This window comes from Anarrhichthys ocellatus, unplaced genomic scaffold, assembly GCF_004355925.1.
Source record: "Anarrhichthys ocellatus isolate YVR2014 unplaced genomic scaffold, GSC_Weel_1.0 scaffold67, whole genome shotgun sequence".
Taxonomy (NCBI): domain Eukaryota; kingdom Metazoa; phylum Chordata; class Actinopteri; order Perciformes; family Anarhichadidae; genus Anarrhichthys; species Anarrhichthys ocellatus.
The window spans coordinates 212883-238144 of NW_022280097.1; the positions used below are offsets into that span (position 1 = coordinate 212883).

Below are 25262 nucleotides of genomic sequence, written 5' to 3' on the forward strand. Positions count from 1 at the left end.
ACATCACGCCATCAAGCTACCAGCCCTCCGGTGTCGAGCCACGGGACTCACACCGTCGATCTGCCTACTCTCTGGTGTCGGACCACGGGCTCCACACCTTTCTGTCATCTTAATTCAGGCTAAATAAAACCTGTTTATACCAACTTCTGTCTCCTGTGGTCTTGCTATTGGGTCCTAACCGTGAACTCCCGTGACACTTGTCAATCCAAGTATAGTCATTCAGATTATTCTAAAATGTAACTTCATACGATGATATTGTTTACAATGTCGCAATGTCAGCTGGCTGTAATCTTTTTTAAATAGCTTTGCCTGCCAGCGTCAGTTCCATATCTGCACGGAGAAGCAGGCCGCCGGAGGATCACGCTCGGACTGATTGCCCGCTGCTCCGAGGTAAAGGGCAAGCTAAGGTTGCTGAACCGCAACCTCAATACCACTCCCACCCTGATGACATCAGGGTCCCAACGCTGTCATCACCAGTGCATTACATAATCACATAGCACACGACCTTGGCACAACAGTCAACGGTAAGTAAATGTGATGAAGCCATTCTAACAACTGGATCATATATACATGTATATGTGTCCTTGCTCTAGGTCTAATTGGTGCATTTTGCTGAATTGGAGGCGTGTGAGCAACTGCATTTGGGTTTTTTAATGAATGAATGCATGTCAGCTTCTGGGAGGTTGTCTAATCCGGTGTAATCCCTGCCTGATGAAACCAGAGAGTGGAAATATTGGCAAAAGAGAGGGATTACTGACCATAGAGTCTGGCAAAACATGTGATCGCAGCACAAGCACATACTTTACTCACACATATGCAGCTCTCCCCTGGCGCACAGGCAACACGCCACAGCACAGGCCTCCATTCATGATTCTTCCACATGCAAGGGAATGTGAGGAGGGTGCGAGGAGCATGTGTGTTATTAGGAGGGCATGAGCGTCAGAGTCCAAGTACAACCCGAGCCCTTAATTGGAGCAACGCACTGCTGAAGAAAGACGAAACATTCGATCGACAAATGGAATCTGTGTGGCCTGACACATGGTCTCGTCCTGAGGACAGACTGTGAAGGACAAAGCGACCTGAATCACTCGGGCTTTGGGCTAGCGAAAGATTAAAACTCCTCTCTGGGTGAAATAAATAAATAAAATAAAATCTGTGCAGCCGACAGAACGGTCCAGCGCTGGACATGTGCAAACACGCAGCGAGACTGCGTCACTTGTGAGCTCCCTTTTGGACAGACAGCCTAGTTTATTCTGAGGCACTTTTTAGCAGTCGATAAAGAGGAACATGCAACATAAGCCTCAAATCTCAATAATATACCTAGCAGCTAAAGCTGCCTAACACCTGCCCAACACCAAGAACTAAGATACATCTTTCATGCTCTCCAGCATGGAGATTTGGTTGTTGCCGCAGCACAAAGACAACAATTGTCCAGATAAATAGAGAAAGTAAAAGAAAGAAATGGTATGTAAAAAAGTAAAGTGAGAATAAAAAGAGCATATAGAAACAAAACAAGGTAAACTGACAGTAGTGATTTGATATAAAGCAGCAGTCAGCAATACGTCAGTGTACACCGGACTGATATAATTATGCAATGACACTTAGCATTTGTCTGTATTAATATAATATAATATAGAATATGGTGCAATAATCAGTACCATATTAACATAATATAGTGTAATACAGTAATCATGGTATAGTATGGGATATGAGATATAACATTAGGTTAAAGTTAGTAATATCCAACATTCACCATACAAACGTAATATAAAGCTCCCATACTTTATCCGTTCTGCTCCAGATCAAACCAAACTCCTATTCTTATTCAGGGTTTTTGGCAGGCTGTATGAAAAAAAAAAAAAAACATGACTGACTAATTCTAGCATGTAAACAGAACGTAACCCGTTAGCTTGCCAGCAACAGCAGTTCTTTCTTTTTCACTCACATGTCTCACGCAACAGATGTGCTCTCATTTAAATCAATCCAGCTGTCTGCAGTTCACCGTGTAAAGCTTTGTGTTGACTGTTAAATGCTTCCTCTGAACAGAATGTCAGTCCTGCTGTGTGTTTAACTCTGTTAGCTGCATTAGCCCCGTTAGCTTTAACCCTTTCACAGTGAGTTTTCAGTCCATGAAAGTTAATTGTGACATTTTTGATCGCCTTAAAAGGTCTTATTCTGCGCTTGGTTGTACTTAGCTCCACCCTCTTGTGTCACTTTTTAATTGCAAAAAAACAAAACAAGATGGCGACGGCTAAAATGTCGAACTTGAGGCTACAAAACGGCAGTCCACAAACCAATGGGTGACATCACAGTGACTACATTAACTTCTTATAGCCTGTATAGTCTGTTTGCAGGACTCTGCTGCCCACGGCTGCTAACAAATGTAACATTTTGTTAGCACTCGGTTCAGGAGTTTATAATTTGCTAAGCGATAGTGGTACAACCATACATAGATACATATGCCTGGCAGAGATAATCAGGGTTGGAAAACCCCTCTTTGTATTTAATCTAAGACCAACAACACAGTATCTTGCCACAAACCAGAAGTGCAGGACAGCTGTGACAACAAAGGAGAAAAAATGTGATGTATCTCATGTGACAAACCAGGACTCCAGTAAACTGACAGCTACTGTGCATCTGTATGAAATAAGTCCAGTTACGTTGCTGCTAATCCCCTGGCTATTCTCAAAATGGCATTTATACATACATTACAGAATGAAACCCATCTGACGTGTAAAGCCCTCATGCACGCCACTTCCCTACCACGCAGCAGAGGAAGGTGATCCTTTAAATACGGACAGTCGTTGGACTGCATGAGTTATCCTCATTAGACACAGCTGCAGGACTTTCTGGATAAACAGTCGCACAATTTTAAGGTGGTACAAATGGTGAATACTGGGCATTGCGAATAGATTACAACCTCAATATGTCACGTCACTGATTGAATGGAGATCACACTGGGCATGTCTTCTCTCTCTCTCTCTCTCTCTCTCTCTCTCTGACATATGCTTTGCTGAAATGAAGAAAAGAAATTGAATCCGGCCCGCCACGTCATTTTATGTGGCCCGCGAATCCACCAGCAAAACAAAAAAAAAGAAAAAAAAGAATATATATTTTTTTATTTAATTTTTTATTTTGGAAAAAAAATTAAAAGTTAGACTTGAAAATAAAAGTATCCCCATGGTCGAAATTATGAGATAGAAAGTTGAAATTATGAGATAGCATGTTGTCTGTGTACCGACATTAAAACTATCACAACAGGTGGACAGGAGAGGCAACAGCCCGTAAAGAGGTTTTCCAACAAGTGATTGAGTTGAAAAAGATTGACAAATAATTCCAAAATGTCCACGAAGAGAAAAATTGATGCAGAGGGAAGAAAATGTAATGAAAGATGGGAAAGCGAATACATGTCTGTGCTTCAAGGAGAAAAACGGGTCTGTCTTCTGTGTTATGAGGCAGTGAAGGATACAATTCACGTCGGCATTTTGACACCAAACACGGAGCAAAATTTAGCCTCCAAGAAAAACATCAAATTGTCCAAGAATTAAAAGGCAGACTGCAATCACAGCAGAATATATTTACAAAAGCTACAGCCCAGTGCATGCTAAAGGTATGTGAGCAGGTGAGCTCCGACCAGATACAAGACTTTTACAAATGTCAGTTTGTGAAGAAACACCATCGCAGACCAAGTTCAGGAACTAGCAGCAATCTAACAACACAGCTAGCTCAGAGATGAGCAGATAGTCGTCTTCTTCATTATCTGTTGATGAAAGCACAGACAACATGGACACAGAGCATCTATCAGTGTTTATAAGACCTGACTCTCAGTGAGGAGCTCTTGGATGTAGCTGCCATGCACGGGACGACGACGGGGACATTAGTGATGCAGAGAGGTGACAAAAATAGCTTTGAACAAAGTTAATGTAATAACTTCTGTTTGATGATATTTGTCTGTTATTTTCTTTAAAAGTTTGATCTTTGATAGAGTAATGTGGGTTTCTTAACCCTAAATTAAAATTATTTATTTATAATAACAGAAATGTGCTTAAATATCATTTTACATTTATATAACTGCATGTACAATATTTTGAATACACTTGAATAAACAATAATCAAATGCAGAGAGTTATTTAACAATATGGTAGGGAGTAGTTACAGTTATGCAGTCTTACAGTTACAACCGGCCCTTTGAGGAAAACTATGATGCTGATGTGGCCCAGAGTGAAAATGAGTTTGACACCCCTGACATACAGGGAGTAGACTAAATGAGGGCCGCAGAGATTAAGAGATTTGCTTATTTTGTTGAAGTACTTTTGTAACTATTTTGTCCACCCATTTTCAAGTTGAAAAGCAAGTCTAGTTTCCCTTTTGGATCCTCTTGTATGTCTTATTGTAATTATGTTTAACCACTTTTGTTTTGGCATTAGGATAATTCATTCAGGACTGGTATAGGTGACATTCAGTGCCAGCTGGCTTAGGGTGCTCATACAGAGTTAATGGATTTGAAATGTTCATAAAAATGCGATGAGTGTGGCATGATAACTGGCCTTTTATCTGCTCTGTCCAACAAACATTAGAGCCTGTGATCCTTTACATGTTTAGGACATTTTTGCAAGCTCCGTGTGCACAGTCTTTACAACGCAAGTCCCTATCATTTCAGCCAGAGCACCTTCATTGGGGGTAAGAATAATACACATGATTGAAATAAAAGAAGAATCTATAATTTACCAAAAGGCTCACCTGTATCATAAATTTAATTCCCTGAATTCAAATTGTCTCTCTCAATATCCACTGCAATTCTTGCAGGGTGGATATATTTTGACAGCAACAGGATGATTGGTTGTCAGAATCATCTGACAGAAAATTCATGTCTATCTAAATAGTCTAGAGTATAACCACACCAATTGTGCATTTTTATGAGAAAAGCAGGAATTTGTAAAGCAGCCAGCTCCGCTATAACCAATGCTTGAACGCCTGAATGAATGACCAAAGGAACTGGCGGCCATCTTGTTTTTTTACCTCTCATGGCCTTTAGAGGTCATCCACATCTGAAAATAAAGCTTATACAGTAGTTTAGACTAACTATGTCAGGAATGTCATGTTTTTCTCATAAAATGCTCAATTGTTATTATATGTGAGTTAATGAGCTGTGCTAGGAGGAAAATAAATGAATGGTGTTGAGAAAATAAAAAGTAAAGGACTAAAAACGTTGCTCTAACTTGTTTCGCAATTTTATATTGGCAGATTTCAAAAGCTCTCCAAGGCTTTGTAAAGTCAACTTACTTGTATAATTTTCTAGAAAACTGTAATCTATTAGGCTAAATGCCTAATAGTGCACACGAAATATTAGTTAATAGTTAATTTATCATAATAATACTATCTGATATGGGGCTGGGACAAAGCTCATTCAAGACACCGTTTTCGGAATCATTCAGATCAAATTTCACACTCAACAGTGTTTTTATATGAAGAGATGTAAAATTAGAATACAAGCAATTAATAATAGTTGCACTTTCACTATGAATGAGTTTGAAACTGCTCAAATGATTTTGAGGGAGCAAAAAGTTCATTAACCTTATTAAAATGTTTTTTTTATTTTTCATACCAAATTCTGAATATGCCGGGAGGTTGAAAGAAAGACAAGAAAAGGTCAAATGGCCTCTGTGTACTACAGCAGCTCATTAACTGATCAATATTGAGAAAGGTCATTTATTTTCTGTTAACAGTCCCTCGATAGCAACACCAATGCTATGCACATTTGCAATCTGCATTTTTCATGAGAGGGCTATTCACAGAATTCATAGATGCCGAGTTGCGATTTCTGTCAGCCTGCCATTTTCACCTCCATATGCGGTTTCGACTTTCCAACACTTTCCCACCCCAATGAGCGTGCAACCTAACAGAACATATTATAGGTGACGCTAATGCCACAGTGAACGTAACGTCTGTAACGTAACGGGCTGCTAACTCATCACCAATATGGTTCTTGGTGGTGACATGAGAGCAGACACACACCAGGTAATCATTTATGTGATGGTGTGGAATGTTAAAGACAATTATTGTCAAACTCATCTAGTGCAGTAGCACAGAAACATGACAAAATTTGGGATATTGTGCTAAGATGAGCAGTTAAACTATGATGGTACTAAAGGCCAAACGAAACACTGGACATCCAGTTGGTGCAGGTAAGGCCACAAAAATATTTTTTTTTGTAACATTGCTCACCATTGGCCAGGCCAAGGCATTCCAGACGTGCCGCTATCGCTGTGTGCAGAAGTTCATGAGAGAGAGCAGACCTCACATTGCTCACCATTACCCACTTCGGTAAGGGTAACTGTTCTCTGATTATTTCCCCCCGATTTACATATTAAAAACTATTGTTACTCAGATGTTTACCATAATATTCTGATAACCTCTGATTAAGGAGAAACGGTTCACGTGATCAGGGAAAAAAAGTGATGCCTTGGCAAAAGGTGAGGAATTGCCATGCAGCTGGCCCTTGGAGTGGGGCAAACCCTTTGCACTGGTCGGCATCTGCATCATCCTCAGGAGAGGGTTGTGCTCGGTACAAATTGTCAATGTTATATCTCAAATTCATATTCGAAGTACAAAAACTTGTATGAGGAAAACTTGACACTGAAGATGATCTGGAGATGAGAACGGATGATGGTAGACAATCAGAAAGGAGAAAAATATTGCGATAAGGTTTTTCATAATTTTGATACACAGTAAACTCTATGTTACATATCAGATTTCAAATACTGAATGAATGAGTTTTGGGCCTTATGGGGTACATTTAAATGAATTCATGATAAATGAAATGATTATTATAAAAATATTTAAAAGTTATTTTCATTGAGAAGAGATTAAGCAGCTGTCATCCTCAGGATTAGAGTAAATTAACTGGAGCAAAGTGTCTTGCTTTGGCAATACTGGATAAGAGCCCAATGAGGACCAATCGGTGCTGCCTCTCTTTCCCTTCACATAGTGCACTGATCTGGCGTCTGAGGTAACAGCCTTTGTATAGATTTATATGATAATTATATAATAATGATGATTACAATAGTACTAAGGATAATTGTTATTCTTGTTATAGCTGAGATAATAATGATTGTAATAATATTCCTAATTATGTAATTGAATGATTAGGGCATTCATGGTTTTTTGTAACACTTTTTATTCTGGAGCTTGTTTCTTTGTTTCTCTGCAGTCAGTTCACTCCTCATGGGGACACATTTGTATAGATTATTTCTATTGCCTTATATGGTCTGAGAAAATCACCCGAACGTTGTCATCAGGCGTCACAAACTGGGGAAGGGGAGTTAAATAGATACTGTTTGTGAATTTTCCAGCCAGTGAAGGTCCAACGAAGACATGCTAACGAGTTGCATTATGGGAAATGTAATCGAAAAAGGCAGAATATCTCGGGCTCTGCTGCATCGATTTTGACTTTTGTTAATCTGTCTCATAAAAACACGTTAAATTAAATCAGAATATCTAATTTATTATGCAACAGCTGAAGTGGATCCAAATACACACACAATGACAACGTCACCTCTTAAGTCAACTTAAGTACAGGCCTGTACTACATATAGTAATGATTTTTAAATCTAGTCATATGCCAAATGGCTGTATAATGCACCTCAATAATGAACAAAGTGCTTTGCTGATTTATCCATCAACAACATTAAATGTGTGCAGTTCATTGACCACCGTGTACTGTTCTTTTAGACATTGTTGTGGTCACTGAGCGAAATGACTCCGCTCTGCTAACCTTTGTCAAATTGTTCATGGATCTTTAATCCAGCCTCAGACCTGTTTATTACAGCAGCACACTAACAGGATTGGTGATGCTAACCCCCGGGGACATGGTCGCCAGCTGTTCCACCCCTCTGGCGGCGGGTCAGCCCACACAGGGCCGCTGATGGGTGGAGCAGGGTGGGAGGGGATGCCTGGAAAGTGAGAGTGGATCTTCTTAGCTCAGTGCAGATCGCCGCAGCGAGAGGACGAGAGGGATGTTGAGGCCGAAGGTGCTTTAAAACATCACGGAGTATTGGATATTTCACAAGGCAGAGTTTTTCTTCATCTATTTTTTTTTTTTGCCCGCGTTTTCATCATTGCACCCGGATTTTAGGCTTTGGGTTGGGAACATTTATGGGTTGCCAATAGGACGCAGGACAGCTGACTCACGATGGCTTTGGATGCAGTGTGGCTGAGGGTGAAGAACGTCTGCAAGCAGAATGGGCTCCTCATCATGTCGGTGCTGGCTGTGGTCATTGGGTGTCTTTTGGGATTCTTCCTGAGGACGCGGCGCCTCACGGAGCAGGTCGGTTTGTCTCCTCCCCTTGACCCAGTGTGACGTCATGCAGGCAGAAGATGGCCTCTAATACCTGCGGGGCTTTACACTTAGTGCTTCACCTCATTTATTCTCCTGCTTTACTGCATTCTCCCCCACAATTTCACACTGATACTTGGCCCCATATCAGTGCTGACCTCCGTGCTTTGTAGTCATTATCATGTTGACACCCTTTAATAGATTTTCCAAAAGCTCATAATTGTCTATTATAGTTTTGCAGTGCTGAAAAGTGTGTTTACTCAAGTACTGTGGAACTAATTCTGAGGTACTTGTATTTTACTTGAGTTTTTTCCATTTTATGCTACTTCTGCGCCATTGAATTTCAGAGGAAAATACTCTTTTTTTAAAGCACTGCATTTATGAGATTAAGATTTTACATAAAAGGTGTAAACTTGTTCAAATTTAGAGCAACTTATGCCCTGTTTGAGAACCTTTTGTGGCTTGTTGGTGTCCCATTTTAGATGTCTGTGAGTTGCTGGCAGTTCCACTAGACACATTATCCGTCTGAACTTTTCCCATGACTTCATTTAAATAACGGTTTGAGGCCCAAATAGTCCAAATTCTTGAATACTTGACAAAAAAGCAAAGTATGGAGAAAAGTGAAAATAGCAAAGAAAAAAAACCTAACTTGTTTCTCTTCCTTCCTGCCTCATTTATCATGTCACATAAATCTGAGGGGGTCCAACTCTAGGTTGTGGTGAAGACTCAGCCTCAGTACATAGGGCCCCGCTCTACCAGGTGAGCACCGGGGAGCCCCAGTGTTGCATGATTATCGTTGGGGATTTATTTCCCGTTTGTATAGACCATTTTTTAAACTACATTGAAAATAAACCAAATTAAATCCAGCAAGTGTGTTGAGTGGGGGAGGAGTAATTCATACTCTGTGATTTTACCTCACAGATGATGTCATCAGTTCAGTCAAATCTTGGAGACATCATAGCTGAGATAAATCAAATAATCAACGTGAAAATGTGGTTGAAATATGAAAATGATTTTGATGTCTACCAAACAGATAATATTTCGCATATTAATGGCTTCATTTAATAGATATGAGACGGATTCAGGATTATTAAAGCAATATATTTCAAAAATGAATCAACCTGTTAGAATGCTGTTGAAACGACGCTTCTATGTAATCTACACATCTGATGAACTCTGACTGTACAACCAAATTTGGACTGTTACTTGTAATGATCTTTTTTTAATTGATGTATTGGTGCTTTACTTAAACAAAGGATGTGAGTACTTCTTGCACCACTGACATTATTAATAAGGGTTTCCTTTCAGGAAGTGCATTAATTTCCATCCATGTCACTGCGTTGTGAAAATCTCATTTTACACTTATAATTTAGGTAATACATCGATGAACATCACTCTGGCTTCTATTTTCAAAAGATACCATTTTGTTATTGTTACATTGTAACACAGTGCAGACTTCCTTCATCAATCTACTCTGACAAGCAACAACAGCATACCTGCAGCAACAATAAAAGGAGCCTCTTGTCTGCCAATTAACTTTCATACCACAGTCATCTGTATTTATTATCAGAACTGCCTGGAGGCTTAGAAAAACACATTTTAAAAGTCTGGTATTAGACGGATGATAAGTTTACCTCCGTGGCACTGCCGAAAAACCATTGAGCAAGGTGGCAACCCCCCAACTGTCATCCTGTGAGGCAGCCCCCTCGCTCTGACATCTCTCCATAAAGATCCTGGTTGTCTCTGTGTGTGTGAATATGAATAACAAAAGAGTCGGATCAATGAAGTATACTTTCTTTCAAACTTCATTTCAATTCTACAGAAGAAAAAATGAAGGGGAGAAACTATAGGGGAAAATCAGAGTTGCCAACACTAATAATTTGCACATTTTGCACATTAAAGGCTTCATAAAAGTGTCTGTATCCTTAAACTGTCAATCCTTCATTTACTGTGATTAGAGTGTTGTGAATTTTTTATTTTTGGAAGGTTTATAAGCGTAAAATGACAAACTTCTAACGTGTCAATATTTTGTCTCATCGGCTATATTCAGTCGGCAAATCCTTTAAAGTCACATTAATTGGTGAGCAGTATTACCAGTTTCCTTCTGGCCTTTGTCCTTTGAACTAAATACAAATATACAAGCTGAAAAATGCTCCAGTTGGCGTTACATGAAGTGTTGAAGTGTGGTGTGTGAAAACATCTATGCACAAAACCAGGCTACAAACAAACCCACTGTAAATACACGGCGGTTAATACGTGCCACAGCCTCGGCACATTGCTCTAAATACAGCCAAGCACCTTTATGGACGGGCTCCATAAACAAAATGCAGCCTTTTCTTTTCCCATCACTCCTCTGACTAAAGCTCTGTCATATTCTCAAATAGGCCTAAAAATAGCCCGTGGCTAGGGGATTACAATCCAATCATGTTAAATGCTTTCTCTAATTGCATATCAAGTGAGAGTGCCTGTCTGTGTGATGACAAAGTACACAGGAGGCACAGACCTTTATGTTTTCAGACAATTTATCAAGGCCTGATCCCTCTGTGTTTGAGAGTGGAGAGCATAGAGGGTAGTGTGTGTGTGTGTGTGTGTGTGTGTGTGTGTGTGTGTGTGTGTGTGTGTGTGTGTGTGTGTCTGGCAGACAGAAGCAAAATGCCGAAGAATTACCCCAAATGTAAAAAAAAAGAATATGAATTAAAAATGATGCAACTATGTAAACATGCTGAACAGTCTCCACACAAGCAAACAGAGTAGAAATGTATGGATGAATCTATGACATAAATCTGTATTATAGTATTAGGGAGGGGGGGGGGGGCGGTCTGTAGAATCCCACCATCAACTGCAGAAACAGAAAATATCAGTTTATAGACGATATCTAACTAATAATAGTTTGATTGAATATTGAAATGATGAACAGCATTTTACATTATTTAGTTTATCTAAAACTATTCATGAAACGGTGTGGATGCTATTGTCTGTATCATGTTTTACTGCTGATCTTTATTAAACAGTGTTGTGCCTCCACACAGCAAGAGGACAGTGATTGATTTAGTAGGCTGTGAGAAAGTAAAATGACCGAAAGTCAGATGACAGACGGACATTTTGCATGTTACACAGTGGCCACTACAAATTGCACCTTGACAATCTATTGCAATACAACATAGATTGCTGTTTACCTTTACAAAGTTGATCATTTACAGTTTGTGTTCACATTGTTGAGAATGTGCAAATTCAATTATATGTTTATTACTGAGGTGTGGTGGAAAAAACTATTTAATAGTACCGAGTGAGTCCTATGATACTGAAATTAAGAAACATTGAGAAAAGAAGTTTGTCTTTAAAGTATTTATTCTCTGCGCAGAGAAGGTTCAATCGTCGTACAGAAAGCAATGCGATCTGAAGGATAAATGAATGAGTGTTGGTTGTGTACGACTTATAAAGGCCTTGAGCACATGGTGAGTAGGAGGAGTTCATCACTAGGACATCTGGACAACAGTGACCATTCATTGATAAACCATTGAATGGTTAACCACTGAATGGTCCACTGATTGCATCCCCATTCAGCCCCCTATCTAAGCTGACACATCATGCCCCTGATTAAGACACACACACATTATTACTCAACCTGAGAGGACCTCACTGACCATGTCTGACATTCATTAACCTTACTAAAACAAAAAGGGCCAAAACACTGAGTTGTCAGACAATAAGACAGGTGGATAAGTCGCAGTGGAAATTTGCCATCACAGAGGTCATAGTTAAAGATGGTGTTTTACTGGACGACATTAAACTGAGGGGTTTCTGTTTCTATTCAGAATATTATAAATGCCTCTGAATATAGTGCTGTCCAGCACAACGCATCACAATATTGTTTTTTTGTTGTTGTTTAGCGTCAAAAACATTATAGGCGTTAAAAAAGTTGCATTCGACTTCATAAGTGTACTTAATTAAGTGGACGCTGATCAAACATTTCTATTTCTACGTGTGCATAACAACATCCACTGTATTGGTTTGTTTTTTAACTTGCAGCTACAGAAATGACTTTATGGCAACAGAAAAACAATTAGATATAAAATATGCATCACCCTCTCAACCTTTTCTAAATTACAATTCCAGATTGAAAATCTGTTAACGTTGTAAGATAAAAGACTAAAAGATTGAAGGGGAAGTGTAAGACCAAACTAAACTAAACAGCTGTTGAAGTGGCATTGAAGTGCAGGGGGACTTGTGACAGATTTGACAAACAGTAGCCAAAATATCCCGACCTTTAGTCCCTAATGTGGCTTAAGGGGAGACACTACAGTTGAAAAGGGTCAAATGTTTAAAAAAAGTTGCTTACTAGCATTATGACATTTATTTTATATAACACAAGTTTACTGACATTGTATGTTTGAATATGCAAATTATGCATTATCGTTTGTAATAGGTGCTAATTTGCATACATTTCCAGAACAGCCATAAACAAGTTTAGCCATGTTTTTAGGAATAAAATGTTCTATAAATGAGGCTATGAATGTTATATTAACAAACCCTTCATTAAATAACTTCAGAATATAGATAGGAATGAACCTGGGAAGTTTGGTGTATGTAAGTGCTACTGAAGGGGAGATTCTGAGAATTTCTTTTACTAATTCTCAGAAAATGGCCTTTGTATTGCAAAATGAAATACATTTTGAAGACACTAAAGGTGAAAAGGATAAAACAAAATAACAAATAGATATCACTATGAAACATCCCCAATTGATTACTTACATTAAGACAATAATTGTTTTCTGAAAGTTTATGGTTTAATATGCAAAAAGGCATTATCTAATGCTATCTTTTTGTGAATTTGGGAGAAACCTACGGACACAAAGTAGTAAAATAAACACTTAAATGTGTATTTTGGATGTTTTTTTTCCACGGAAGCAAAAGAGCATATACTACGTATCTCAACATTCACCAATGCATGAAAAAACTTTTTTTGCATGTCGTGTCACGTAAGCTCCAAAAAAGCTGATTCTACATTTTTCATACTCGATAAATGTTATATCAATTATTTTTTTTAGATCCCCCCCCCCCCCCCCCCAACAGCCGTGTCTTTCAAATTACATAGAATTCTCCTTTGAGAAAATGTTATGCAGGCTTTTATAGTGCTTGAATAATGCTAGTCAGAAGATCATCCCATGAATGTATTATTTTGTGAAGGTCAATCCAAATCTTTATTCTGTATTTGCAGCATACTGGCAAATTTACTAAATGTCATAGCAGTATTCAGAATCAGAATCAGCTTTATTGGCCATGTATGCGTACACATACATGGAATTTGACTCCGGTTTTCACATTGATATATACATATAACATACATACATGGAATATACAATTAAACAAGAAAAATATAAAAACAAGGACATTAAAGACAACAAAGTAGAACAGAGAAACTAAGCATAAACATTTAACTACTATGTACAATATAAATATATATCGAAGAATATATATGAACATAAAGAACAACAACAATGAGAATAGACAATGGATTTGGGATATTAGTGCAGAATGGTGGTAATAGTGCAAATGGAGGTGCAGTATGTCTGAATAATTGTTCATGAGAGTGACGGTCAGTGGAAAGAAGCTGTTCCTGTGTCTGGTGGTTTTGGTGTGCAGTGCTCTGTAGTGCCTAACAGAGGGGAGGAGCTGGAACAGGTTGTGTCCAGGGTGTGATGGGTCTGCAGTGATCTTTCCAGCCTGTTTCCTGACTCTGAAGTGTACAAGTCCAGGATGGAGGGCAGGCTGGCACCAAGGATTTTTTCTGCAGACCTGACAGTTCGTTTGTAGTCTGTTCTTGTCCGGTTTAGTGGCCGATCCAAACCACACAGTGATGGAAGAACAGAGAACAGACTGGATGATAGCCGAGTAAAACAGAATCAGCAGCTGTTCGCAATGTACGACTGTGTCAGAACACAACAAGTCCAGATTTTTAGAAGAGAACTCAAAAAACAAGATGGATGTTTTCCAAAGAAAATTGCAATAATGTAGTCCTTCACCAACCAGAATAGATTTGTTTGTGCTATTTGGTCTCCCTACCACCCAAACTAGTCATTTGCAAATAGGCTGTATGAGATAGGCATGCATTAGCAAACCCATCAAATCTGTACTGCAGCTGCTCTAAAAGCAGTAATGGTGCTGGAGATTCTTTTGGTTCAGAATTTATATATTTTTGGAGCTCTCAAAAAAAAGTTCTATCCTGTTTTCAGTGGAAACTTTGGACTTTCAATGGGATGAATATATCGCTATTCATGCTATTAATGATTATAAAATACAATTAATGATTGAAGGCAGATTTTGCTCAAGCTGTCCTTGTTAAAAGAAGGCAACCAAGGTATGTGTGAGACAGCGCTAGAAGGCAGATGAGAAAAGGACAAAGCACATCGATCACATTTCTTTCTGTCAAGGAAACTTGAACCTTGGTGCTTCTGGTGACATCGTGTCTCCCACCAGCTATTTGTCCAACAGAGTTCTACTGTGACCTGTAGAGTATCTTTAAAGACCTGAAACACGGATTAACTATCTAAATTTAATTTAGATAGTTTAATCTGCAGGCTGTTCATTGGCTGCATTGATATTTTTCTGTCGAACTAACTCTGTTTTACGCACACATACTGGACACCTGCGTGGGTAGGCTATATATCGGTTTTTGAGCTGATGATGGCCGGTTGGAAAAATTTGAACATATCGCCTTCTATTCTACTTGGAAGCAGAGTCCTGCAGTGTGTTTGGTGTCACGGGAGTTCACGGGTTAGGATCCAATCGCAAGACCACAGGAGACAGAAGTTGATATGAACAGGTTTTATTTTGAAGGTGTGTGAAGGTGTGGAGCCCGTGGTCGGACACCAGAGAGTAGGCAGATCGACGGTGTGAGTCCCGTGGCTTGACACCGGAGAGCTGGCAGCTTGACGGCGTGTGTAGTCCGCTAACACAACGGAGGGCAGAGCGGCGGTGTGTAGTCCGCTAACACAACGGAGGGCAGAGCGGCGGTGTGTAGTCCGTTAACACCACGGAGGGCAGAGCGGCGGTGTGTAGTCCGTTAACACCACGGAGGGCACGGGGGATTCCCGGACCGACGGACACCGGAAGCAGGCGCTCGAGGCAGAAGATGCAATGGGGTTGAAGCGTGTGAAAGACGGTACGACCTGACAACCCCAGACTGCAGGACCAGAGTTTATATAGTGCCAGGGGAAGCGTTAGTGGGACCTGAGTCTGGTGTGTCAGCCTGCAGGAGGTAATCGGCTGGAGTGGCTGCAGCTGTGTGGCCATGGGAGGTGTCTGGTCTGACAGGGATCCTGACATTTGGCGAACATAGCTAACATCTGACAGGGCTAATACAGCTAACAGCAAACAGGGCTAATAGTATGAGCAGCCCTGTATTAGCCTAATACTGCTAACAGGGCTGCTACAGCTAACAGTGCTAACAGTTTACAGGGATGTAAAGCTAACAGCTAACGGGGCTAATGCAGCGCACAGGTCTAACAGCTAATGGCCCAAAACTGCAGCACTGACAGGTCCGAGGGCACATTTAACAGTCGACATGATGAGTGAACAGTGCGCTGCGGTCTAGCTGCAAGGAGCTGGTGCAGACGGTGCATAGATTAAAATGAGCGCGTATCTGTTGCATGAGATGTGCAAGTGAAAAACGCACCTGACACACTTGCAGTCTAAACAGGGGACAATTGTGGTTTGTATTTATTCAATCAAACATTTCAGCAGTTGTTGTTGAAGACACACTTTGGAGATATTTTCAAAGTTATTTTTAGAGCAGTACTTTTAGATCAACAGTAGTAGCTAATTGAGTTTTAAATGCCACCAATCTGTCACCAATGGTCATTGTTCCTGAAAGTTGTGTTGACTATCAAATGTAACTGAATACCTCAAACATTCATGTCTTGTCGTGATGCTGAATGGGCAGTATGAAGTTTGTCAGAGATTTATAACACAGATTACATAAGCAGAAGCAGCAACAGTATTAGTGGTTTGACTTAAGCTCGTCTCCTACTGTCTTACTACCGTCAATAGTGGAAGAATTACTGAAATCATTTACTCAAGTAAAAGCAGCAATACCACACTATTAAATTGCTCCATTAAAAGTAAAAACCTTGCTTTAAACATTATTACTTAAGTTAAAGAGTAAAAGTAAAAGCAACAAAATATACTCAAAGTATTAAAAGTAAAAGTAGTCATCAGGCAGAATGGACCATGTCAGTGTTATATTATTGGGTCATTATTTATGATGTATAATAAATATTTAAGGCGTACCTCAATCTTGAGGAGGAGCTAATTGTATCTGCTTTTAGTTTAATCTATAATAATGCATTACACTTTATGAACTGGTCCAGCAAAACCAAGTGTGTTGTGAATACAATCTTAAAATTAACTATAGCTGTAAAATAAAGTTAACGGAGTAAAAAATATTTGGCCCTCAAATGTAGTAGTGGTATAAAATACCCTAAAATAAATAATCAAGTCAAGCACAAGTACCTCACAATTGTGCTTACATGCTATACTTGAGTAGATGTACTACTTTCTACCTCTAGCTACTGCTATGCTCTTTTACTCTGTAATTGTCACTTGTGGCCAAAGTTTCTGCTGTTCAGCAAAAGGTATAGGCTCATTTTAAAGGGCATGTGTCAAATCTTCAGGTTTATATAATAACCCATACCAGGATGCTCCCTAAATCAGCAGCTTCTGTATGACACATTTTTACAAAGAAAAGAAAATGTCACCCTTCCTCAAATTTAGTATTTTATATGTAAAGTTTGTTAATATTAACCTTCGCTAAATCCCACCCTCAAAAGCAAACTGGCCAATCATAGGGTAGCATTAGCCAACTCCGACCAGGGTCTGGTTCTGCTCCATAGTCTCTCATGACATCGTTTTAGACTTTCCTCATTTTCAGGCCTGTTTAGTGAATTTGGAGCTAGTCATCGTTTGACGTTGTGTAAGAGTAATACTTGTTACCCGGAGACATTGGACGGAGATATACGTTTCTGAAATGTTACGTTTCGAGGCAAAAAGCTGTAGAGTACATTCGTGCATCATCAACTAGCGTTAGCACGTCTATGCTATGCTAGCTATTAAAGGTATACTGAATGTCTACACATGCTGCTTTTGCTCTTTAATGAATGTAACAGTGAATAAAGTCCAACCCGGCTTTACAGGAACAGTGTTGTTCCTTAATTTCATTGTCTTCATTCTGGCTCACCAGGTGATGTGGTGGTTCACTTTTACACTGTGATCTGAAGGCTTTAGCTTCTATCTAAATAGTTCTAGCCTTTTTTCACTGATGAATCAGTTTGACCTCCTGAATATATCCTTTGAATGCTTCTTGTAGACCCTTCTGCCTGCTTCTCTATAAAATTACCTTTTTGTTTTTAGCTAAAATTCAATAATATCTATTCAGTGAGTGCAGTTAATGACAGTGTGGGCTCCATGGTAGCTCTGACAGCTTGACGGAGTATCAGCAGGGGACGGGGCTTGACAAAAGGTAAATTGAGCACTGTGAGTTATTTTGCTTTTAATTCTCATTTTTATTCCTGATGATTCAAAGAAACAAGATGAAAGAATGTGTGTTCATAGTCAAACTTGTACCTTTTTTTTTACCAGTGATTCTGTTTAGTTCCATCCTAATGCCTCATTTTGTGTAATCATGTACCACGAACAACACACTTACACACACACACACGCAGGCAAACACACACCAACCCATACGCATGAGTGCAAGATGAGCAGAGCAGAGAGAAACCTTCTCTGCTGGCTGTATGCGAGTGCTGATCCTGCTCTTATACAGGAAACTAAGCTCTCTCTGCTTAATGCCCAAAAGAAAAGCTCTTTAGCTGTCATTATGCACCCGCTTCGCCCCGCAGCCCCTCATTCCACCGTCCTCCCATCTCCCCTGACATCCCTAGCCTCACACTCACTTCATCAGCTCTTTACAATACACAACTTTTAGATGTGTATTAATCGTCAGATCAATACTGTACTGGGGTCTCAAACTAACAGCCATTGTGGTGGCCTTTTGCTCATCCCACCTCGGTAGTTGTAAAAGATTTCCTACTGGAGGTTTAGGCAGCCCTTTCTTACCTAATCCTAGCTTTTGTAATAACAATATAAAAGCTAGCTATAATATTATAATATGATAGTACAACAGTGTTTGTTGCAGTTGCAGGCTTCCAGTCTGACAAAAGATGATACCCCAGATTATTAAATTTAGATACAAAGACTAAGTTGATGGATAGAGGAAAGTCAAGTGGACCAGTCTTAGGATCTTTTGTATTTGATTTGGGACTTGAGACTTACTTGTGACTAGCAAGACTTTATCGCCTGCTGCTACACGATTGCAACGGTAATGCAACAATGAATGAGAGATGTCTGATATCTTTAAGGCTTTTATCTTGGTATGTATTCCCTGAAATTGGTGTACTTGAATATGTACTGCCTGTTAAGTGTTGTCCTAATATCATCTCACAAATTTTCTTTGGAATTAACTTTGGACATTGGGGACATGCCGACACTGACACAGTTTTTTGCTTGGGGTCACTGATCTGCTAGAACATCCTTTTCCCTTTAGACGCCCTGCCTATCTGTGAAACTGTGCACTGTTGCAGTTGCTCTTCAAGATTTTGACTGACTTTGGCTGGATTTAGTCATCCAGTGGCTGCGAGTGTAACCTTTCCCAAGAGCCCTCTGTCGGCCTTTACCTGTGGCATTAATTGTTCTTCCCTTTGTCACATATTCAGTTTCAGGGCTGTCAACTTTTCAATTTGCCTTTGAGTGAGAAAGTAATATAACTTCAGATTGTACATGGTCATAGTCAGAGTTATCCTGAATAGAATTATATTTGACTTTTCAGCAAACACTGAAGGAAAGTATTTTGTGAGATTAAACATGATTATTTGTTACAATGTATTTTGAGCTGACTTTCCCAGTGCAGTAATGTGTAGTGGAACTATTTCAAATAGTCACAATTGGGATGAAATCCCAATGTGTAATATAATGCAGCTTTTATTTGGTATTTAAAATCAGAAAAAATATAGCTGAAATGAGATTATTTCTCCGTCCTTTTTGGCCACTCCAAGAAAGCCTACCGGTATCGTATCAGCACGTATAGGCATGATCCAAGCAGGGGCAGTTACTCATTTTTTCAATTTCATATTGGTGAGGCCTGTTGTGTTTTGTAAATATACACTTAAAAAGCGCTTCTATGCTCTTCGCCACGTACGTATTATACACCCAGACAGTTATGTCTGATGGAGACTTTTGTCTCACTTCTGCTTTTAGCCATGAGCATGAGTCCTGCTGAGATAATTTGTCAGTGTGCTTAAAGATGCTAAACAAATTGGTTTTGTTATTGGTGTTTGCACAGATTTCCTGCGCTCCAGCTTCAGCCCTTGTCCTCACACTAAGGCTGCTTCTGTGTGCTCGTGAAACGTCTGCTCTCAGATTTGTCCTCTGCTCTTGGATTTTTCTGTGCAAAAGCCCTGTCAAAATTCCCCAACCAATAGAATGCCAGGTGTAGTGTTGAACAATGACATGAGTCCTGCCTCGTTGCGGGTGTGTTTGCTTTACGAGAGCGTCCCTGATGGTGGGTTACTCTTTAACCGGGTCAATCTACTTCCGCCCTCCGATGCTTTATTATATTGCTTTCTTCAAGATTTTTGGAATATAAAGAACGTTAATATATACCAGTGCAATGCCCATACTTTTTTTTTTACTATAATAGCTGCATTGGCCTCATGTCGGTGTGCTAGAGGGGAGCGAACAGTGGAAGTTACAGTTAGTGGCACAGGTAGCTGCCGCATATTCCAGTGAGAATCCGTTTGTGTCGGTGTGGTGTGGCGCCAGTCAATGCAACACGAGCCGTGTAATGTGATTTATGTCCCAGCAGCATGCTACTACAATAGTCAAGAGGAATACCACTGATAATCAATAACGTTATGTAGCACGGCACCTGGACGTTCACTCACAAAAACACAGCAGAGCGCTATGTATCTAAAGTTAACTGTGCAATCAAACTAGCCGAGACTGAAAATAGGGCACTTTCTGCTTTAGTATGTACAGTTCAAGCTTGAAAGGCAACAACAACATCAAATTATAGCTACAGTGAGGTAGGTAGGCTTAACGTGGGCAGACCATGGATGTATAATGAAGAAGGGGAAGCATGCAGCATTTACCACCTTGGTTTTAGCTAGCATTAGAAAGCTAATGGCCTGCTCTCTGTGTGCAACTGTGAACGAGCATGAGCTGAGGTGGTTCATTCATGGCCAAGATAATTTCATTTTCAGGGTCATTAAGCCAGCAAATAAATGTATAGAGATTTCTTAAAACAGTTTGGAAAGTATTGACTCCTGCAGTCACAAACATTTCACGTGCACTACACCATCTCGGTCTCTTTAGCAGTATTCTCATGGCATCATTATAAGCTCGTTGAAGTCTCTGTACGCCTGCTTTTTTGTAGTTTGACCACAAGTGTGCAGTGTAGAGTGGTATACAATATGCTCTGAACAGAGACATCTTCACTCCATCTGTACACATACCAAACTTGCGTGATAGAGTCTTTGCTTGTTCATACATCCGACCTACACCATGCCTAGAAATATCATCATCATCGGCCATCTTTTCTGTAATAAAAAAAAATGATATTTTACCTTATCATAGACACCAAGATTGTTATCAGACAATTTGAAGTCAGGAACCTTTTGACATTTGTTCTCTTTGGTTCTATAGATCAAGATAGCACTCTTACTGGCATTGTATTTGATGTCATGTTCCACACCATAGATAGTACATATAGTAAGGAGCTTTCTTAAGACCAGTGCAAATGGACTAAGAATCACAAGATCATCTGCATACATAATATGGTTACCAGTCAACACCAAGCCTGACCACATGTATCAATGAGTCAAGCTTCTTATTCCATAGAATAGCCACACCCCCTGGTATCCCTCCTCTGACTTTTCCCATGCCACGGTCAGTTGTAGACTCCCGTGTCCCATTAAAGTTATCATTGAAAGAAGTTAGTTTTTTCAAGGCTTGCTTTGCTAAGAATGTCTCTTGTATACATAGTATGTCACAATTTTCAAAAGATTGTCAACAACCATGCGGCGAGCTTTATCCCCTGCGCTGTGGCCCACACGCAGACAATTGTATGACAAAAACAGATTATCATTTAGCAAGGCATGGCCACAGCACCAGCAGGCACACTTTTTCCCCCACAGCATGTGCGGGGTTTGACCCGATAACTCCCGCCCTGTGCAGCTCATAAAAGCGCCGGACAAATGCCCCTTCTGGCAAGAGCTCCGGAATGTACATTTCATCAACCTCATTGCATTCAGTTGATACTTTAAATGAGCTGAAATTATAACACCCACAATTTAATCTTCATCAATAGAGGACACAAACAAATTACCATATCAACAAAACAATGGCCCCACACAAACCATATAACTAATTTACTCATACCTCAATAGTAAATTCAGGATCAACTTGTGGCAGATATCCAAAAAAACACACTGAAACCACAGAGATGACTTGGGAGGGAAGAAGCTTTTTCAAACTCTTGATACACTGCAAAGTTCATTTAGACAGAGTGGAGATATGAGGTCTGGCTGCAGGGGGATGGAACAGCACAGCCGGTAGAGAACAGCTGTTCACTGTTGCACTGGATGGATGCCAGTGTTAGGTTAAGCCCAGTGGACACTGACACAAATACACAAAAAGCCTGTGAGATCTGAACGCTTCTGTCAAACATGTCACCCAAGAGTCTCGGAAGCATGTCACTGGAGGTTTATCTGTTATTTTATGGCTGCTCTCCTATTCCTTTCAAATTAGGTTTACCCGTCTGTGTTTATCTGTGACTCTCTGACTCCCTTTTATAATCATAACATTCTTCTACCTGCTTTGACCAGTGATACAAAAGATCACTTTTGTAAAAACTAAGCATCTTTAACAGGACAAAGGAGATAATAATTGTTGTCTGGCTATGCTGCTGTCAACACTCTCTCATTACCAACTCATCACATACAGACGCTTGTCATTCCAACAAAACTACTTTGTTAAGTTTAGGTTAAACGTGGTGGTTTGGGTTAAAATAAGTATGTTTGTTATGCGAGTAAAGTTATGTAGCCTATGTGACTTAAGTAGTCAAAGTAAATAGGTCAATGTTGACTTTTGATTTCACAGAACAACAGCCATCTCCTGGTTGAAATGCCTGTTTGTTTGACTCATCCATCCAAGTAGGTCTATCTACAGCTGCACAGTACTACAGGACCAGCCTACTACATGTTATGCCCTTGAAACGTTTAGTAAGGTGTCGGCACCAAACTATTTGGTTAGGTTTAAAAGGTTCATTTTAATGTTATTGTACAACAGGGTTGTGCAACAAAATGCAGTTTATAGTCCCATTTTGCTACATAAGAATATGCACAAAAAAAACAAAATGATTATATTTGGAGGGTGGAGGATGAATTTTGTGTCTCACAGCTTGAGGAAAGAAGCTGCTCTGGTGGCACGGCACGGCAGCTGACACTTCTGTATCTCTTGCCAGACGGCAGCACAATGAAGCTTCATCTGTCTTTATTCCCCCCCATGGTTTGGTCTATTCAATAGGCTGGGTGTTAGTAGGCAGCAGAAACAGGGAAATATGGTCTGATGGTCCAAAGTGGGAGGCATTGTAGCTGCCAGAAATATCGGTGTAAACATGGTCCAGTGTATTGTTTCCTCTAGTGGAGATGTGGACATGCTGGTGGAACTTAGGTGAAACAGATCTGAGGTTTATTTGAATCTGTTCGCCTTCCTACGTGGACTTTGACGATCTTTAAACATTGTCACCTGACTGCTGGAGCACTTTCTCCGAGCATCTAACACTGCCACTGCTGGGTTAACATTGGAGTAACTGCATAGACTGCACAAGAAGAGACCTTTTTATTGTTTAAACTCCGTTCTTTGGAAAGATTTATCCAGGGCAACACTTCAATACAAGCTCTGTAACACAGAATCTTTGAGCTGAACTATAAAGATTTTTAAGCAACTCAACCACATACTTGACATGCAGTATGAAAAGCAGATGGTGGTGCCATGGCAAAGCGAAAACAAGAAATTTGCTGAATGTGTATAATACACATTGTTGACGAACATTATTTTTGAAATAAAATGAAATCTAAACTTCCTCTGAAAAACATAAAAAGGTCAGCTGTTGTAAGCCAAAAGATGGTAAATGAACAATGCAATGAATACCTTTTCCTCACAGGACGTCCACTCCTGAAATCCATCTCAGAGGAAACATTTAACCAGCTTCACCTTTAGCCAAACTGTTACAAAAATATAATCTTAACATATGTTTTCAGACAAGAAATGGCATTGAATGAATGCAGTAATATTCAGCTCTGTGACCTTTTAACTTGTAGTTAGCGACTAGGAATGTAAAGGATTAACTGTTAACCATTAACCAGTTGTTGCTAGCTTCAGGGCTAACCCCAAATCACTTCAAAGCAGCAGGTTGCAAGTGGCTAACAAGACAACTTGGCTTTGGTTTTAAGTTGTAGCATTTACTCACCGACTTATAAACTGTACACATACCGCACTGCTACATTCACAGCTATAACGTTACTGTGTCATACTCAATGTCACACAGGACACTTGCTAATACGCCGGGCTTTTGATCCACTGGTGGAAACCCTGACAGCGAAACTAATTGACGCATTGGAGACTTACTGGAAAAGTGACTGGATAAGTCCAGGACAGTGCACACAATGTCGTGGCTGCCAACTCTACAAACACATTCCAGCACAATCTTAGGTTAGATTTCTGTGGCAGTGCAACTGTTACATTGTCTACTGTGTTTAAATGGACCAACGGTGGATTTATGCTTCTGTAAACCAGTTTACAGTGCCTGCCAGATACGTTTGTCTCTGGTAAAAATCATCGTTGGTTTTCACCGGTTGATAGCACCAATAGATGGATGCGTCGTACATCATTAGCAATTTAGTATTTTTACATCAACAGTGGATTAAATGACTGTGTGTAATGTGAAGATAACGCTCGGAGTGATGAATCACATCAGCTGGTTTTGAGCTTTTTTTCCATCATTGTTTCAGTGTTATGACCCACAACTTCACAACTTGTAGGTGTAGACTAAATCTTGAGCTATAAGGAGAGTGAATCTCAGACCATTGCCTCAACGTGTAGTTGAAATGTTTAGGGTGTGTACATTAGCATCAAAGCTTATGCAAATAGCCACCATAGTAACATGATAAATGATAAATGGATATAGCAGTTGTAGTATTTTGACCACTCAAAGTCCTTCATGTAAACATTCACCCGTTCGGTCATACACAGATGGCAGAGGCTGCCACCTGACCACCAAGGATATAAACTAATGCACATTCACGCACACTCACACACTGATGGCACAGCATTTTGGGGTTCTGCATCTTGCCCAGTTCAGACAGTTTGACATACGGACTTGAGGAGTCAGGGTTCCAACCACCGATCTTCCGATTAGAGGACGACCTGCTCTACCTCTGAGCTACAGCCACAAAAGTACAAATACATCTTCAGTCTTACTTTTGATGTTCTGATGCAAAGAAACATAATAAGAAAATATGAACTGCTATTGTGTGAAAAAAAAACCGATAGCAACCGTTTCATGGTTTACTGACTCTGAAAATACATATTCCCCACAAAAAAAGAAGTCAAGAAACTACTGCTTGAATAAAATTAAGACAAAAATAAATAAATATTGAAATATTAACAAAATTTGTTCTCCATGAGTGAAAGCAGTAGAGGATTATTAGATGGCATTGGTCCATACATTCACAGGACAAAGTAAGGACCTGTAAAAGCATGTCATTCTAATATCCCAAAAAGATGAAAGAAAATAGTCCAGTAGGTTATTTTA

General features: G+C 39.8%; 1 protein-coding gene across 2 annotated transcripts in view; it reads left to right on the top strand.

Annotated features, from left to right (window-relative positions):
* Nucleotides 1–8154: 8154 nt before the first annotated feature.
* slc1a7b (solute carrier family 1 member 7b) overlaps nt 8155–25262 on the top strand; it is a 35703-nt gene continuing 18595 nt past the window's right edge. For both annotated transcript variants that reach the window (XM_031873009.1, XM_031873008.1), the window contains exon 1: nt 8155–8326. In XM_031873009.1, the coding sequence (XP_031728869.1) occupies nt 8192–8326 (135 nt within the window). In that variant the 5' untranslated portion in view covers nt 8155–8191. The remainder of the gene's footprint in view (nt 8327–25262) is intronic.